The following is a 15,995-nucleotide window of genomic DNA, read 5'->3' on the forward strand; positions in this document are numbered from 1 at the left end:
GGAGTGCTGACAGAATAAACTGTTCCTGTTTCATATACCTCCTGCCTGGTGTGTGATCTTACTTGGGGGAGAAGTGATCATTTCTATCGTAGGAGATTGCCTCAATATATCTGGAACCTACGGCAGATGGAGGCGCTGCACTGCTAGAGAACCATGGGGGGTATGTACCTCAGAAACCTGTCCTGTGTCCCCACAAACATCGGCGGATGACTCGGCCCTCCTGTTTACCAACAGGTAGCATACACTACACACACTGTAATGGCAGAATCTCCTATCCGGTGGGGGAAACACACACATATATATATATAGTGATAATGGTGAAAGACAGGGTTGCAGACCTGTCTAAGACATGCAAATGAATATACAGGAATATTTGCAGTTGCTATATACATATATATATATATATATATATGCAAATATAGCTGTATGCTCATCTGCATGTCTTAGGCAGGTCTGCAACCCCGCCTTTCCCCATTATCACCCAGCATACAGCACTTCCACTGCAGCAAGGGATTCTGGGAAATGACATGCAAATGAGCACACAGTGTCACTTTTTGCCTCAATAACCATTTTTAACATGGTTCCCTATAGGCTTAAGCTTGCTGCATAGTCACAGCTTTGAGCACAGCCAGGGTTAAGGTGCATACCCAGAAAACCACCCACAGACAGCTGTTTCGACCTTGATGGGTCTCATCAGTGTGGGGTTGATTTTACTGGGAAAGCAAGAGAGGCTATGGGATAGGCTAAACCATAATACTGAGTTAAGTTATGGTGAGTAAAAAAAGTGACAAAAACCCTCCACAGGAAAGCAAATATGCAAATATATAGGGAACCATGTTAAAAATGGTTATTGAGGCAAAATGTGACACTGTGCTCATTTGCATGTCATTTCCCAGAATCCCTTGCTGCAGTGGAAGTGCTGTATGCTGGGTGATAATGGGGAAAGGCGGGGTTGCAGACCTGCCTAAGACATGCAGATGAGCATACAGCTATATTTGCATATTTGCTTTCCTGTGGAGGGTTTTTGTCACTTTTTTTACTCACCATAACTTAACTCAGTATTATGTTTTATATATATATATATATATATATATATATATATATATATATATATATATATATATATATATATATAAATAGATATCTATAGATATCTATAGATATCTATAGATATCTATATATCTATATACAGTATATATATAGATATCTATAGATATCTATATATACATATATACATATATACATACACAACAGTTGTGTGAAAAAGAACGTACACCCTCTTTGAATTCTATGGTTTTACATATCAGGACATCATAACAATCATATGTTCCTTAGCAGGTCTTAAAATTAGAAAATTAGTTAAATACAACCTCAGATGAACAACAACACATGACATATTACACCGTGTCATGATTTATTAAACAAAAATAAAGCCAAAATAGAGAAGCCATGTGTGCAAAACTAAGTACACCTTATGATTCAATAGCTTGTAGAACCACCTTTAGCAGCAATAACTTGAAGTAATCATTTTCTGTATGACTTTATCAGTCTCTCACATCGTTGTGGATGTAACACTTGGGTATTTTGCAATTTCTCTGAGCATTGCACGGTCTGACCTTGAGGTGAATTTGCTGCGACGTCCACTCCTGGGAAGATTGGCAACTGTCTTGAATGTTTTCCACTTTCTCACTGTAGAATGATGGACTTTACATTGTTTGGAAATGGCCTTATAACCCTTCCCAGATTGATGGGCAGCAACAATTGCTTCTCTAAGATCATTGCTGATGTCTTTCCTCTTTGGCATTGTGTTAACACACCTGAATCCTCCAGACCTGCAAACTGCTAAAACTTCAGCTTTTATAGAGGTGGTCACACTTGCTGATGATCAATTAATCAAAGGCATTTGATTAGCAGCAACTGTCTGCTACTTAGCATCTTAATTCCTATGGAAGCAATAAGGGTGTACTTAGTTTTTCACACATGGCTTCTCCATTTTGGCTTTTTTTTGCTAAATAAATCATGACACATGTAATATGTCATGTGTTGTTGTTCATCTGAGGTTGTATTTACCTAATTTTTAGACCTGCTAAGGAACAGATGATTGTTATTATATCCTTATGTAAAACATAGAATTTAAAGAGGGTGTACTTTCTTTTTCACACCATTATATATATATATATATATATATATATATATATATATATATATATATATATATATATATATATACATACATACATACATACATACATACATACATACATACATACATACATACATACATACATACATACTGTGACATAGTCCAAAGATGTTAGGCAGCTTTCTGCCCCATTTTAGAGCAGAAAGTGCAGGAATAGTTAAAAATGATCCATTCCACAGCTTCCCATTAACTCAGGCAGCTGGATGGGAAAATCCAGACCACAGATTACAATGGCTCTAGTTCTCCCTCACCTGCTCTTCTAATCACATGCACAGGTATTTAGAGCAGAGAGGTTTTGCATTTCACTCTCTCTCCTTAGAGCCTGGAGGCTGGGGGTATCGCTGCTCCCCTGTTTCCAGTTTCGGGGTTGACGGCCCCTCCAAGTATCACAGTCCCAGAGGATTTGCCGGACACCTGGGTCCGAGTACCCACCACAAAACAGATAAGCCAAACAAAGATGTATTACTGTTTGTAATGGACTATGCTGTATCTAGTGACCCTAATTGAGAGGGCATTGTTTTAAACTGGGGGAACCAGGTTAGTTGGCCCAGCAGCAGTTAGAGGCTGATTCTATGTGTAGTTAGATCCCTGAAAGGGATAGGATTTTGTTTATATCATTTGGTTTCTTTTTTACTTGAAATAACAATGTGGGAAATACTGTAACACTGAAATGTGTGAACTGCTGAATGAAAGTATCTGAGTACCTCTAACCTTCACATGTTAAAGCTGCAGTACATTACTTGGATGAAAATAAAGCAGGCAGAAGCCTGAGTTAAGCAGCTTAATACTTTGCATGATCCTGTTTTTGTATTAAATAACCCTAGAAGACTGTGTCGGGAAGAACCCAGACAGGCGTCGGCACTACAAAAGAGGGGCGTTTGTCACATATGGTGGAGAATGCGGGTTGACACTAAAAGTCTGTGGGTTTGCAAATAAATGCGGGGGTTTAAAATGGCCGCCCAGCTGAACTAAAGTACAGATGCTATGAGTGAAGTCTGTCCCACTGTGTATATCAGTTGTGCTTCTAGCATACACAGAGAATGTGCGAAGTGTGGATGCAATAGCACCCTGAACCCAAACAGAAAACCAAAATGTTTTGCTGAAGAAAAAAAAAAAAATTGCATCTAGCAAGTGCTGTTTGTAAAGCTAATGCCTTTTGCTGAAGTGAGTGAATTTGCAGCTAGCAAGTGCTGTATGCAAGTTGTTGAAGTGAGTGAAATTGCAGCTAGCAAATTGTCCCTGCCGGGCTTCTAAAATGGCCGACGTGAAATGTTTGTTTTGTAATGTACATAATTATGAAAAACAGTGTCCCTTCAGGCCATACGATGATGATGATGATGATGATGACTCGTATGTGGCCCCTGGAGGAGAGCCGTACCCACAGATGAATTTAGTATGCTGGGCCTGTCATAAAGTAGGTCACATGGAAGATGTGTGCCCCAAAATTTTCAAAGACAAACAGCTGCAAAAGCAAGCAACGCCCTATGAGTGCAAGCAAGATGTGGAAGCTGATACCAGTGAGCGTGTGCCCAGTACCACTGATATCTCTGGAGCTAATAAAGCAAAAAGAAAGAAGAAAAAGAAAACTGTTCCTCAAGTCACAGGGGAAGTGACCGAGCCACTTGAACCTGCGCTGTCAGGACATGCGTCAGAAAGGCGCCGAGATGTGCTGCAGACCGGAGTGACCGGCAGAATTGTCACGGGAACAGTGGCAAAGGGAAAAGAGGAGCAAAGGGAAGCTGAATCCTTGAACCAGGATAAAGAGGCTTTGGTTTCTGCACTCCAAGCTGCCCGCCATGATTATGAAGTCCTGCGGCAGGGATTGGTGAAGGAGCGAGAATGTTGGAAGAAGGAGCAAGAATCTAACAATAAGGTGCGAGAATGTTGGAACAAGGAGCGAGAAGCGAATGCCGAGTTACAGAGGTGTATACTTCCAGCTTTACAAGAGCACGAGGCTTTGAAGAAAACAGAGTCTCTCTTACGGAGTGAGCTGGAAGAGGTGACGACTAGTCTGGAAAAGGCCAACACCGTAATTGTCACCATGGATGAAAAACAGAGGAAGTCTGACAAATTGATTGCTATCCTAAAACAGAAATACGGGAAGGCTCTACAAGAGGTGCATGCGCTCAGCACAGAGGTGCAACACTTACGCCTGGAGAGCCACGGTCTGAACACAGAGCTGGGAATGTTGAAGCAAACCCATGAGATTGCCCTAAGTGAGTAAGAGACTGTAAAGCAAGAAAATGAGACTCTGAAATTGGAAAATTCAGATTTGACTGACCAAGCAGAAAAAGTAAAGAAACAGTTGACTCAGGAAAAGTTAGAAGTGCAGGAAGCACTGATGCACACTCAGAGCCAGCACCAGGAAGAAATGGACGCTCTGAGAACAGAATTGCGACATGTATGCACAAAACAGAATTCTCTCGTGGAGGAACTTAACGTTTTGAAAAAGGAGAAAAGCATTAGAATAATTCAGAAGCACTGCAAAGCTCTTATCCAAGGAAGAAGGGAAAGAGAAAATTATCGGCGTAAACGCGCCGCAACTATCATCCTACAGGCTGCCTACAGAGGGATGAAAATTCGTCAGTTTAATCGCCGGAATAAAGCAGCCTGTGTACTTCAATCATTCTACCGTGCCCGCATGGTACGAAACAGGTTCCTCATTATGAAAGGAGCAACTATAAAGATCCAGTCTCTGACTAGGATGACACAGAACAGGATTCGCTATCAAACCCTGAGAAATGCGTCACTGGTTATCCAGCGGTACTTCCGCCTGAATAAATGTAGGCCTCAGGAAAGAGAGGCCCAACACTACATGCCTGCCAGCTGCAAAGGTAAAATGCCCCAGGGTACAGCCGGAGTTAGTGAGCGCCCCATCAAGGTAATCAGTGCTTCATCTTCTAAGTACCATATAATTGCCCCAGAGGGGAAATCCCAAATCTCTGAGAGTGATGGTCTTGAGAAAATACATGGCAGTAAGAAGTACCATAAAGGTTCAAAGGTTGCAAAGCAAAAGCGACGAAGGTCAACGCTGGCCTTGAATTTTTCCGGATCTCGCCACTCTGGGCCACAATATAAAGACAAAGACTATCCGGCCCCAGAGTTCCGTCAGAAGCTAAAGAAACAGTCCAGTCATTTGCAGTTTGCAGCAGCCTATGAAATAAAGTCAGGAAATGTAATGGACTGGAAGTCAAAGAAAAAGAAAAAAAATGTGTTTGGGGAATTGACCGATATTTTTTTGTTATTACACGTGTGGACTATGTCACGGACACTTAACTATGCAAATAAGCTATTGTAGTTAAGGTATATTAGGCCTCTAGAATAAGCATTTTGTCAATGTTACAGTGTTATATTGGTTCTCTGTGTTGAAAATGTAGCTAAACTACAAATTAATATACAGGGTTGATGGCCCTTTCGGTTGGTAAATATATAATGAGGTTCATATTCTACAGTAGAAAAACCCAGGACGATAATAGAAATTGTTTGGTTTTGTGAATATATTTAGCATATCCTGGGTTGTAAGAATGTGTGCTAGACACTTATTTTTCAAAATAGTTCCCTAATAGAGAGCAACAAAATGTTTGCCAAGTATAGTCTCTTATGACGAAACCTATTGTCCATAATTGCCATGGAAAAAGTTCATATTCGTATCATGTGAATACTTAATGTTGTACTGAGGAGTTAGCTCAAGTATTTCAGGTAGGACGCTCACCCCAGTGAGGTCCATGGCCGCTCACCCCAGTAGGTGTGAGCTGGGGAGGGGGATATGTGACATAGTCCAAAGATGTTAGGCAGCTTTCTGCCCCATTTTAGAGCAGAAAGTGCAGGAATAGTTAAAAATGATCCATTCCACAGCTTCCCATTAACTCAGGCAGCTGGATGGGAAAATCCAGACCACAGATTACAATGGCTCTAGTTCTCCCTCACCTGCTCTTCTAATCACATGCACAGGTATTTAGAGCAGAGAGGTTTTGCATTTCACTCTCTCTCCTTAGAGCCTAGAGGCTGGGGGTATCGCTGCTCCCCTGTTTCCAGTTTCGGGGTTGACGGCCCCTCCAAGTATCACAGTCCCAGCGGATTTGCCGGACACCTGGGTCCGAGTACCCACCACAAAACAGATAAGCCAAACAAAGATGTATTACTGTTTGTAATGGACTATGCTGTATCTAGTGACCCTAATTGAGAGGGCATTGTTTTAAACTGGGGGAACCAGGTTAGTTGGCCCAGCAGCAGTTAGAGGCTGATTCTATGTGTAGTTAGATCCCTGAAAGGGATAGGATTTTGTTTATATCATTTGGTTTCTTTTTTACTTGAAATAACAATGTGGGAAATACTGTAACACTGAAATGTGTGAACTGCTGAATGAAAGTATCTGAGTACCTCTAACCTTCACATGTTAAAGCTGCAGTACATTACTTGGATGAAAATAAAGCAGGCAGAAGCCTGAGTTAAGCAGCTTAATACTTTGCATGATCCTGTTTTTGTATTAAATAACCCTAGAAGACTGTGTCGGGAAGAACCCAGACAGGCGTCGGCACTACAAAAGAGGGGCGTTTGTCACAATACATACATACATACATATACACAACTGAACCCCATTATAACGCGGTGCTCAGGGGCCACAGAATGGGACCGCGTTATAACCGGGATCGTGGAAAATCTGCGATCATGGGTTCTGCAAGGACTTATCCGGCATCTGCAGCTCTCTCCTCTCCCTGCTTAATCAACTTCCAGAAAGCGTTAGTAGGGAGCTGGGAGATATGTGGAGAATATTTATTAGACGGCTGGGGCTGTAAATATTTCTGTCTAAACCTGTGCAAAAAGGCAGCCGGACTACAACTCCCAGCATACCTTGAGCAGATGAAATCAGAAAACGTATCTCAGCCTATTAGAGAGAAGACTGAGAGAGAGGTTTGGAACACCCGACCTCCATTGTTGAAATTCTGGTCAGGCTGCACACAATCAACAGGTAGGGAAAGTGTCTGTATGTGTGCGTGCGTGCGTGTGCACGTGTTTTTAAAGTTTGCAAAAAAATATAAATATATTTATTTATTTAGTTTAAACGGGAGCCACACTCACCCCGAGTTATAGCGGCTCTGCGTTGTAGCGGATCGCGCTATAATGGAGTTGAGCTGTTTATATATGTGTATATATGTGTGTAACAGGGGACTTACCACTGTTCACAAATGTGCCTCTAATCCAGCAGTGTGATGGTTAACTGCTGGTAGGCAATTAACTAACACCACCCGGCTGATTACAGGTGTAGAAAAAGCCTGACTCTGAGACAGGAAGGGAGATTCCTTAGTCCACAACTGGGCTGAACCAAGGAAGGACAGATGTCTTGAGCGGCAAGCTGACAACAAGACAAAGGGGACAAGATTCTAAACTTGGAGCCTGACCATTGCTGCGGATCCAAGAGAGCAGAGAAGCTTCCCCTACAGCAACCCAGCTAACAGATAAGACTTTTCTTATAAGACTTATCTATGTCTATCTATATATATATAAATGTCTCTATGACTTTGGCTGGTGAATCGCTTGGCTAACCACACATTTAAAGAGAACTGGATCACAAGTGTATATATATTCCAGAATGGAGCGGATTTTGTTTGCTGATTTACATGTTTGCTGTGTTTAAAGCATAGACAGAGGATGAGACACGCACTCAATATCAATACCCCCCCCCCCCTGACGGCTGGGTCACGCTGACGTCATCATGGGGGAGTGTTCAGTCTGGGGAGAGGTGTGGCTGTGGTTGCAGTCCTCCAAGACAGCTCTATGCTGAATTGCCATCGATTTAGACATCCTGGTTATGTGGCAGAATGGGGAGGGGTGAGTATCAGGGGGGGTGGTATATATTTTGACTGTTTTCATGTGTTTAGTAGCCTTCACCTTGAGAAAGGCAGTATTTGACTGCCGAAACGTTGGACTTTATGGCATATTAAACCTCCTTTTGAGTAAGACCGTGTGCCTGCTTCTTCTTCTTTGTACTGCTGTGTTTAAAGCAACAGGCACAATAAAGCCTTATTTTAATTTCACCTTAAAACAGACTCCATTGCGTACCTCTGAACACGTCTCTTACAATGTGTATATGTGTATATATGTAATGTGGCGGCTCTTTTGACAGCACAAAGTCTGTATGTTTGGCCCTTGAAGTATATCAAGTTGCCTACCAATGCTCTATTACACAGAGCAACAATATGACATTGAAACTGTCTAAACACTAATAGATGTTTTCTTCCCTGTTATGTATGAAACATGGGGTATCTGGAGCTGAACCACATTCATTTCAGCTCTGGGGAACCCTGCTTTCTGAGATACAGACCTCCACAGGTGCTACTTGTAGCATCCCTTGCTGGTTGAAGAATATGATGATTTAAATCGCCCATGGCACTGCTTCCTGTTGGCCTGTTTGATACGGGATCTAAAATTCAACATAGGGACTGGCAGTACCTTCAGATGTATGTATATCAGGAAGTAGTGGGGTCTCCTGAGCTAAAATACTAAAGTCCCCTGCTTCATACCAATTTAAAATGAAAAATGGTTGAAATCTGCTAAAATCCGCAGTGTCCCCTACAAGACCCACAGTTTTTACCAGGAGGGTAATCAGGGTTTCCTCCACAGTTGAACCACGCTATTTTCAGCTCCGGTGGCCTCCTTGTTCCTGAGATATTAACCAAAAAACTTACCTCCCATTTCGTCTGGTATTTAAATGCCTTGCGTCACGGGGCTCAATTTGAAGCCGCCAGCAGATGACGTTGCGGCTTCCTATTGGCACGCTTCATGATGGTGATTTAAAATGCTATGTGGTGTTCCTCGGAGGGGACAACAACATTCTACTTTTACCGGAAAGTATCTCTGGAGCCATGATCTGAAAATAGCAGGTTCAAAAATACCAAATATAATCTATACTATAATTCTAAGTTGGATTCCTGTTTTCCGTTTATTTGTATGACAGAAGCATCAAAATCTCACAAACGGCACCACATAGCACAACAAAACTTTCACTGTACATTCTGCGGCGGATTTGTAGGTGAACGCAACTATTTTGAGCTTCCAATGTCACTCACCTCCCAAATTATGGACATTCTTAGTTTCACTCGGGTGGACAGCAGTAATGTCAGAGCCAGAGCAGGTGGCGGGGGCGTGGCTAATAAGGGACGGGGCATGGCTACTAAGGGAGGGGGCGTGTCCTTGCCTTGATGGGGCTCTGTGTGTGTGTCAGTCATTCTCAGCCAGGGCTCCTCAGAGCAGTCCCAGGGGTTCCGCCTGGCCGCCCGCACACACTGCTGCCCCTGGCTCTCCCCTCTTCCCCTTCCCCCCCCTCCCCTCTCCTAGGAGCATGCTGCAGTCCTCGCTGACTCAAGCCTCCTGTTACCTGAGGTCTGTGAGCTACGAGGGGGGTTGGGGTGAGGGGGATCGGTGGTATCGGCAGTACAGGCTGCTGCTTCTGTAATCTTTGCATGTCAGCGAAGGGAGGGGAGGGGGGAGAGGCTGCTTCTTCTATAACTGTTGTTTGTTTGTGTGTGTGTGTGTGTGTGTGTCACAGTGTGTGTGTGTCACAGTGTGTGTGTGTGTGTGTGTTTGTCACAGTGTGTGTCACAGTGTGTGTGTGTGTGTGTGTGTCAGTGTGTGTGTGTGTGTGTGTGTCACAGTGTGTGTGTGTGTCACTGTGTGTGTGTCACTGTGTGTGTGTGTGTGTGTCACTGAGTGTGTGTCACAGTGTGTGTGTGTGTGTGTGTGTGTCACAGTGTGTGTGTGTGTGTGTGTGTGTGTGTGTTTGTGTGTGTGTGTCACAGTGTGTGTGTGTCACAGTGTGTGTGTGTGTGTGTGTGTGTGTGTGTGTGTGTGTGTGTGTGTGTGTGTGTGTGTGTGTGTGTGTGTGTGTGTGTGTGTGTGTGTGTGTGACTGTGTGTGTGTGTGACTGTGTGTGTGTGTGTGTGTCACGTGTTTGTGTGTGTGTGTGTGTGTGTCACGTGTGTGTCACGTGTGTGTAACGTGTGATCTGTGTGTGTGAGGAGAGTGAGGGAGAGGAGAGAGGAGGGAGAAAGGGAAATTAGAGAGATAGAGACATCGATCCGTGGTGGGTGATGTGAGATGCAGGGGGGGTGGTTTAAAACAAAATCATTACAAAATATATACACATTCTTTATTCAAAAGTATGAGTTATTATTTATTACCCCTACTGCTTTACACGTCTATTTTGTGATTTACTGCTGTTGAACATGTGTCCTCCATATAGGGGTTCCCCAAAATTTAACGAAATATTTAAAGGGTTCCTCCAAACAAAAAAGGTTTGGAATCACTGGTGTATGTGATGTGAGATGTGTGGGGGAGATGTTCCAGCGGGGGGGGGGTGGTGGAGATGTTCCAGCGGGGGGAGAGGGGTTGGGAAAAAGTGCCGTCAGCGAGGGGAGATGTACCAACAGGGAGGGGGGGGAGATGTGCCGCCAGCGAGGGGACGTGCCACAGCAGCGCGCGAGATGTGACGCCAGCAGGAGGGGGGGAGGGGGGGCGGGGACATGTTCCAGCAGCGGGGGGAGACACACACACATATACGCACAGACACACACACACACAGACAGAAACAAATCTCACCCCGCACTACATCCAGCAGTGGGAGGGAGGGGTGGGCCCAAGGAGACGTGCCGGCAGCAGGGGGGGAGGGGAGTGGCGGGGACATGTATCCAATATTACATTCCCCGGGTACAAAAGCTAGTAATAAATAATATAATAATAATAAAAATACTGCTTTGTCCACCAATGCAACTACAACACACATCACTGCGAAATGCTCAAAGAACTAGATTGGTCATCACTTGAGTCTAGGATAAAAGTTATAATCTTTCCTATCTTGCCTTCAAATACTTTCTGGGCAAGAAAACCGTATATCTGAACAAGCTCCTCACACCTACCTCACGCAGCACTTACCATCAGAGGTCTGACTCCAGAAGACTGTTCATGGTCCCAAGGTTCAGCAAAATATCCGGCCACACCTCCTTCTCTTACCGTGCACCCCACAACTGGAACAATCTATCAGAGACTCTCATAGCCACCACCAGTCTAAGTTCTTTCAAAACTAAAGCTGTCTCACATTTTAATCTGGTCTGTAACTGTTACATACGCCTATAACATATTATCTCTAACTGTGCATGCAATGTATTGTACTTGTTTACCCTGTTCACTTATTGAACTGTGTATTTGTAACCATGTACTATTTGTCATCATATCTCTATGCCCAGGACACACTTGAAAATGAGAGGTAACTCTCAATGTATTACTTCCTGGTCAAACATTTTTATAACTAAATAAAGGGGAACTGCTGCTTTAAATGAAGGAGACCATATCCCTAATACAATTAGTAGGCTTCTTTTTGATCCCCCTCCCCCTTCCTTTATTTCAAAAGACTTTTTAGAAATGGAGGTATATGTGTTTCAAATCCCACAAAAGAATACTGATAGAATCTCATGCATTGGGGCTGATGGCGGAAGCACGTACAGGTAATTGCAGTAAATAAGCAGCTTTTTCCCTTCCCTCTGAGCAGATAGGGCTTTGAGTCCCTGAAATCCAATAAACTCTAATGATTAAAATTGGCTCAGCCCATCCTCAGTGACATGGAGCCATCGGTAACCCTAATTACAAGCGCTTCTGTATTTTGGTTCTAGAAGTATGCTCGCTTATAAAACACTCCTGGTATTGCTTTTTCTCTTAGCTATTGATTGTTTTGTTGTATTGGTTTGTGCCATTGGGCAGCTATCCCAGTACAGTACTGTATTTCAAATATTCAAATTAGCCATGTGTTGCAATGTAGTGGCTTTCAGGGCCAATCTGGCAGTAAGTGCAGAGCTGGTACAGGCTTACTGAGTGAATTATAGACCAAAAGAAAGTAGCCTTTCCGAAGTCTGGTAAGTAAGAGACAGCACACAGAAGTAGTAGTCAACACAGTTCTAATGGTGAAAAATGGTACATCTAAGTCCAACGTTCCGGTGCTAAACACAGAACCTTCCTGAGGGAGATGCAAGGGAGAAGTGACAGTAACACCACATATATATATATATATATATATATACACACACCCAGGTGAAGGCAATTGCCACCAACAGGTTGTTAATTTTTTAACTTAGTCATAGTGTCATGTGCTGGATGCTTTTACATAAGAACCTTCATTTGTAATGATGTCATCACGTGTGCATGCATCACTAAGCGGCAAAGCGGCCCTAGTGACCACCCAGGCAAGGCACTGTAAAGCGTCATTGGTAAGCTGGAAAGCAGGACGCATGCGCACCACTCGGTGTAGTGAATATCAAATGGCAACAAGCAAGATGACTGATCGCGGCTGCGATATTCACCAGGGGGGAGTAAGTGATTGGGGGGCGTGTAGGGGACATGTAAGGAAGTGATGTGCTATAGGTAGGATGAATCAAGACTGCTTGGCATGGAAGGCAGTTTCAGCATATACATTAATTTGCCAACACTAGGTATACAATTCCTGATCTGCACAATCATATCTGTGGGTGTATGTACTGTGTAAAAAAGATCAGCACAATACTGAAAAGACATAGGGGCCTTTGCAGTAAGCGTTCATAAAAAAAATATCACCGGGCCATTTAAATCGCCGTTTTTTTGAGCATTGCTATCATGCTATTCAGAAAGCGTCGATTACCTGTGATAGCAAAATTCACAAAACGGGTGAGTTGCTGCCGGCGATAGGATCGACCCTCTGAAAAGGCCTAACCCGGCGATTCCTTCCTGCAGCAGTGAGAGCTGCTCAGAGAGAACCGCCTCTACCAGCGAAAATGTCGCCCGAAATGTATGTATTGTAATATACATTTTATTCCTAGTGTAGATGAGCAGGGGGTCTCAGGAGCAGAACCACATTGATTTCAGGTCCAGGGACCCCCTGCTTCCCGAGATACAGGCCCCATTATGGGATGCCGGTATATCCTATGCACGGTCACGTGACCGGGACATTTCAATGCATAGGAGAAACCGGCACCCCATAACGGGACCTGTACCTTGGGAAGTAGGGGGTACCAGAAACTCAAACCAATGCGGTTCTGCTCTGGAGACCCCCTGCTCATCTACACTAGTAATAAAAATTAAATGTAAAAATATTTAGTAAGCACCAATACACAACTCACCCCCTGTGCCCCCCCCATAAAACCATGATTTATTTATTTTACACACAAAATTAATACCCCGGGCCGGCGGGGGTCCCAGGGTGGTCCCAACGGGTGCCCGCAGGCCCCATAGTGCACCCTGGGTGGTACCCACGGGTGTCTAGGGGCCGCCGGGTGGTCCCCGCTAGGCTCTGTGGCCTCCAGTGGTCCCTGCGGGCCCCAATGATGCCACGGGTGTCTGTGGGTCCCGGGTCACCCCCACGGTGTCTGGGGGCCCTCGGGTGGTTCCCACGGTTGTCTGCGGACCCCTCGGGTGGTTCCTATTGGGGTCTGGGGGCCCTTGGGTGGTTCCAACAAGTGTCTGTGGGACCCTCGGGTGGTCCCCATAGTTCCCCCACAGCTGTGGGGCCCTGGTTCTTCCCCGCGGGTGTCCTATATGGGTCCTCAGGTGGTACCGTGGGTGTCTGGGGTCCTCAGATGGGCCCCGTTGGCGTCCGGGGGTCCTTGGGTGATCCCCATGGGTCCCCGCAGGCCTGCAGTACCAGTCCTGTATTTAAAAAAAAATAAACATGGCCTACATATAAATCAATACAACCCCCCCCTTCCAAACACATGCAGTACAGTATTGGGCTATATAACTATTATCCAGATATGGATAATAGATTATTTGCCCATTATTAAACACAACATTAGCCAGCATAAAGTAAATAAAACCTTTCTACTTATCCCTGTAAAAGGAAGGGCGTCCTCGTCAGGATCCTGGAGGTCCATGTTCTCCGTTGACAGAAAAATAAATAGCAAAATACATTCTAATGTCACCTAGCCCCTTAATCCCCTTAGTGGTTATCAACTGCTATAGTAATTAAGGGGTTAACCCACCCTGCCCCGCTACCCACCCGGGAGGCATAACCACCCTCCCCGGACCCACTATACCACCCTATACCCAATGATTGTCATAGTGGTACATCATACCCATATAATAATATGGGCATGATAAGCCACTATAGCACTCAATGTGCACCCTAATCACAATACATTAATGCACAAAATACACAATAATAAAACATTCCAAAACATCTAAACACACCAATTCAATAAATTAAAACACTAGCCAACAAATGCCATTAATACAAGCACTAACCAACACAATAATTAATTCCACCATTAACCAACAAAGCAATTCATTAATAAAACAACTCGGCTAAACAACAAGGCATTAATTCAACCACTAAACAACAAAGCAATTCATTAATAAAACAACTCTGCACCACAACCATTAAAAGGATTACCCAACACAAGACATCATTATTTAAAAAAAGAAAATCAATCGCAAGAAAAATTACAAATAAGGCAGCAAAATGACAAACAATTGCATTCACATAATAAACACACATAGAAAAAATCACACTCAATACAAAGCAAGAAAATAAAAACAAATTATTGGCCTAATAATGTATTGATCTGTACCCTAAAGGGGTACAAATTAATACATTATCAGTCAATGTGCAATGAAAAAAAAAAAAATCATATCCAATCGAAAACCTGTGTAAAAAAATACATTTACATACATTCAATATTTTACTTACCTTTAGAAGCGTTGGCCCTCTGACTCCCGGGGAAGCAGGAAGCTCATGTACCGCGAAGGTACCCCAATTCTACTTTCTTTTATCTTCAATCACTTTTTTCTATCTACTTCTGTAATTATTTCTTTATTTTCTATATCTTCTGTCTTCATCTGTCAATCCAAAAAAACCCATGGTAGATCCACAACACGATGTTGTCTCGTCGTCTTCTTGGGCTCAAATAAGGCGTCATGGCCTTAAATATGGCTTGTGACATCACATTTGGGCGGGAACTGGTTAAACAGCCATCTGATTGGCTGTTAAAACTATGTGCCCTTTTTTATTAATGATGTAATTTAAAGGGAATTATGCCAGTCACTAATTCCAACATGGCCGGCGTCACATGGTATTTCAGCCAATCAGATCGTGGGAACAAATTCACCAATCTGATTGGTTGTTGTACACCATGTACTACTCCCTTTGGGTGACGTGACATACAGCTGTGGCTAAACTTACTCTGAGGCGGCCTGCACCGCGGGTAATTTAAAACCCCGTGCAGACGCAGACGTTTTATTTTTCTGGCGCCGCAGGCACTTCTATTGTTCAGCGCCATTAGGCGCTGATTGGAGAACCGGCCGCACGCGGCCGTGAGATGCAGCTGCCGCGCGGCCAATTCCGGCGAGAAAAAAAAATGAGAAGCAAAGCGGTTAAGCTTTAGATTACGCTTAGCCGCGCTGTACTTGACCTAAAATGACTCTTTCACATGGTGTACAAAAACAAATCAGATTGGGGAATTAGTTCCCACAATATGATTGGCTGAAATACCATGTGACAGTGGCCATCTTGGATTTAGTGACAGCATGTTAAAGGGAAATGAAGCACAGCCATTCTGATAGCTGGAATCATTCCCTTTAAATGACGTCATCTAAAAAAAAAAAAAGGATACATAGTTTTAACAGCCAATTAGATGGCTGTTGAACGAGTTCCCGCCCCAATGTGACATCACAAGCCATATTTAAGGCCGTGACGCCTCATTTGAGCCGAAGAAGCCGACGAGACAACATCGTGTTGTGGATCTACCATGGGGTTTTTTGGATTGACAGATGAAGACAG

General features: G+C 43.7%; 1 protein-coding gene across 2 annotated transcripts in view; it reads right to left on the reverse strand.

Annotated features, from left to right (window-relative positions):
- Positions 1-15,995, reverse strand: part of GAP43 (growth associated protein 43) — a 102,687-nt gene that overhangs the window by 62,049 nt on the left and 24,643 nt on the right. The window contains exon 1 of one of the 2 annotated variants that reach the window (XM_075593650.1): positions 9,271-9,462. The exons of the other annotated variant lie outside the window; for it this stretch is intronic. Coding sequence (XP_075449765.1) covers positions 9,271-9,429 — 159 coding nt within the window. The 5' untranslated portion in view covers positions 9,430-9,462. Of the gene's footprint in view, positions 1-9,270; positions 9,463-15,995 lie in introns of those variants that run through there. 2 annotated transcript variants of the gene reach the window in all.

The sequence above is a fragment of the Ascaphus truei genome, chromosome 3, assembly GCF_040206685.1.
Source record: "Ascaphus truei isolate aAscTru1 chromosome 3, aAscTru1.hap1, whole genome shotgun sequence".
NCBI lineage: Eukaryota > Metazoa > Chordata > Amphibia > Anura > Ascaphidae > Ascaphus > Ascaphus truei.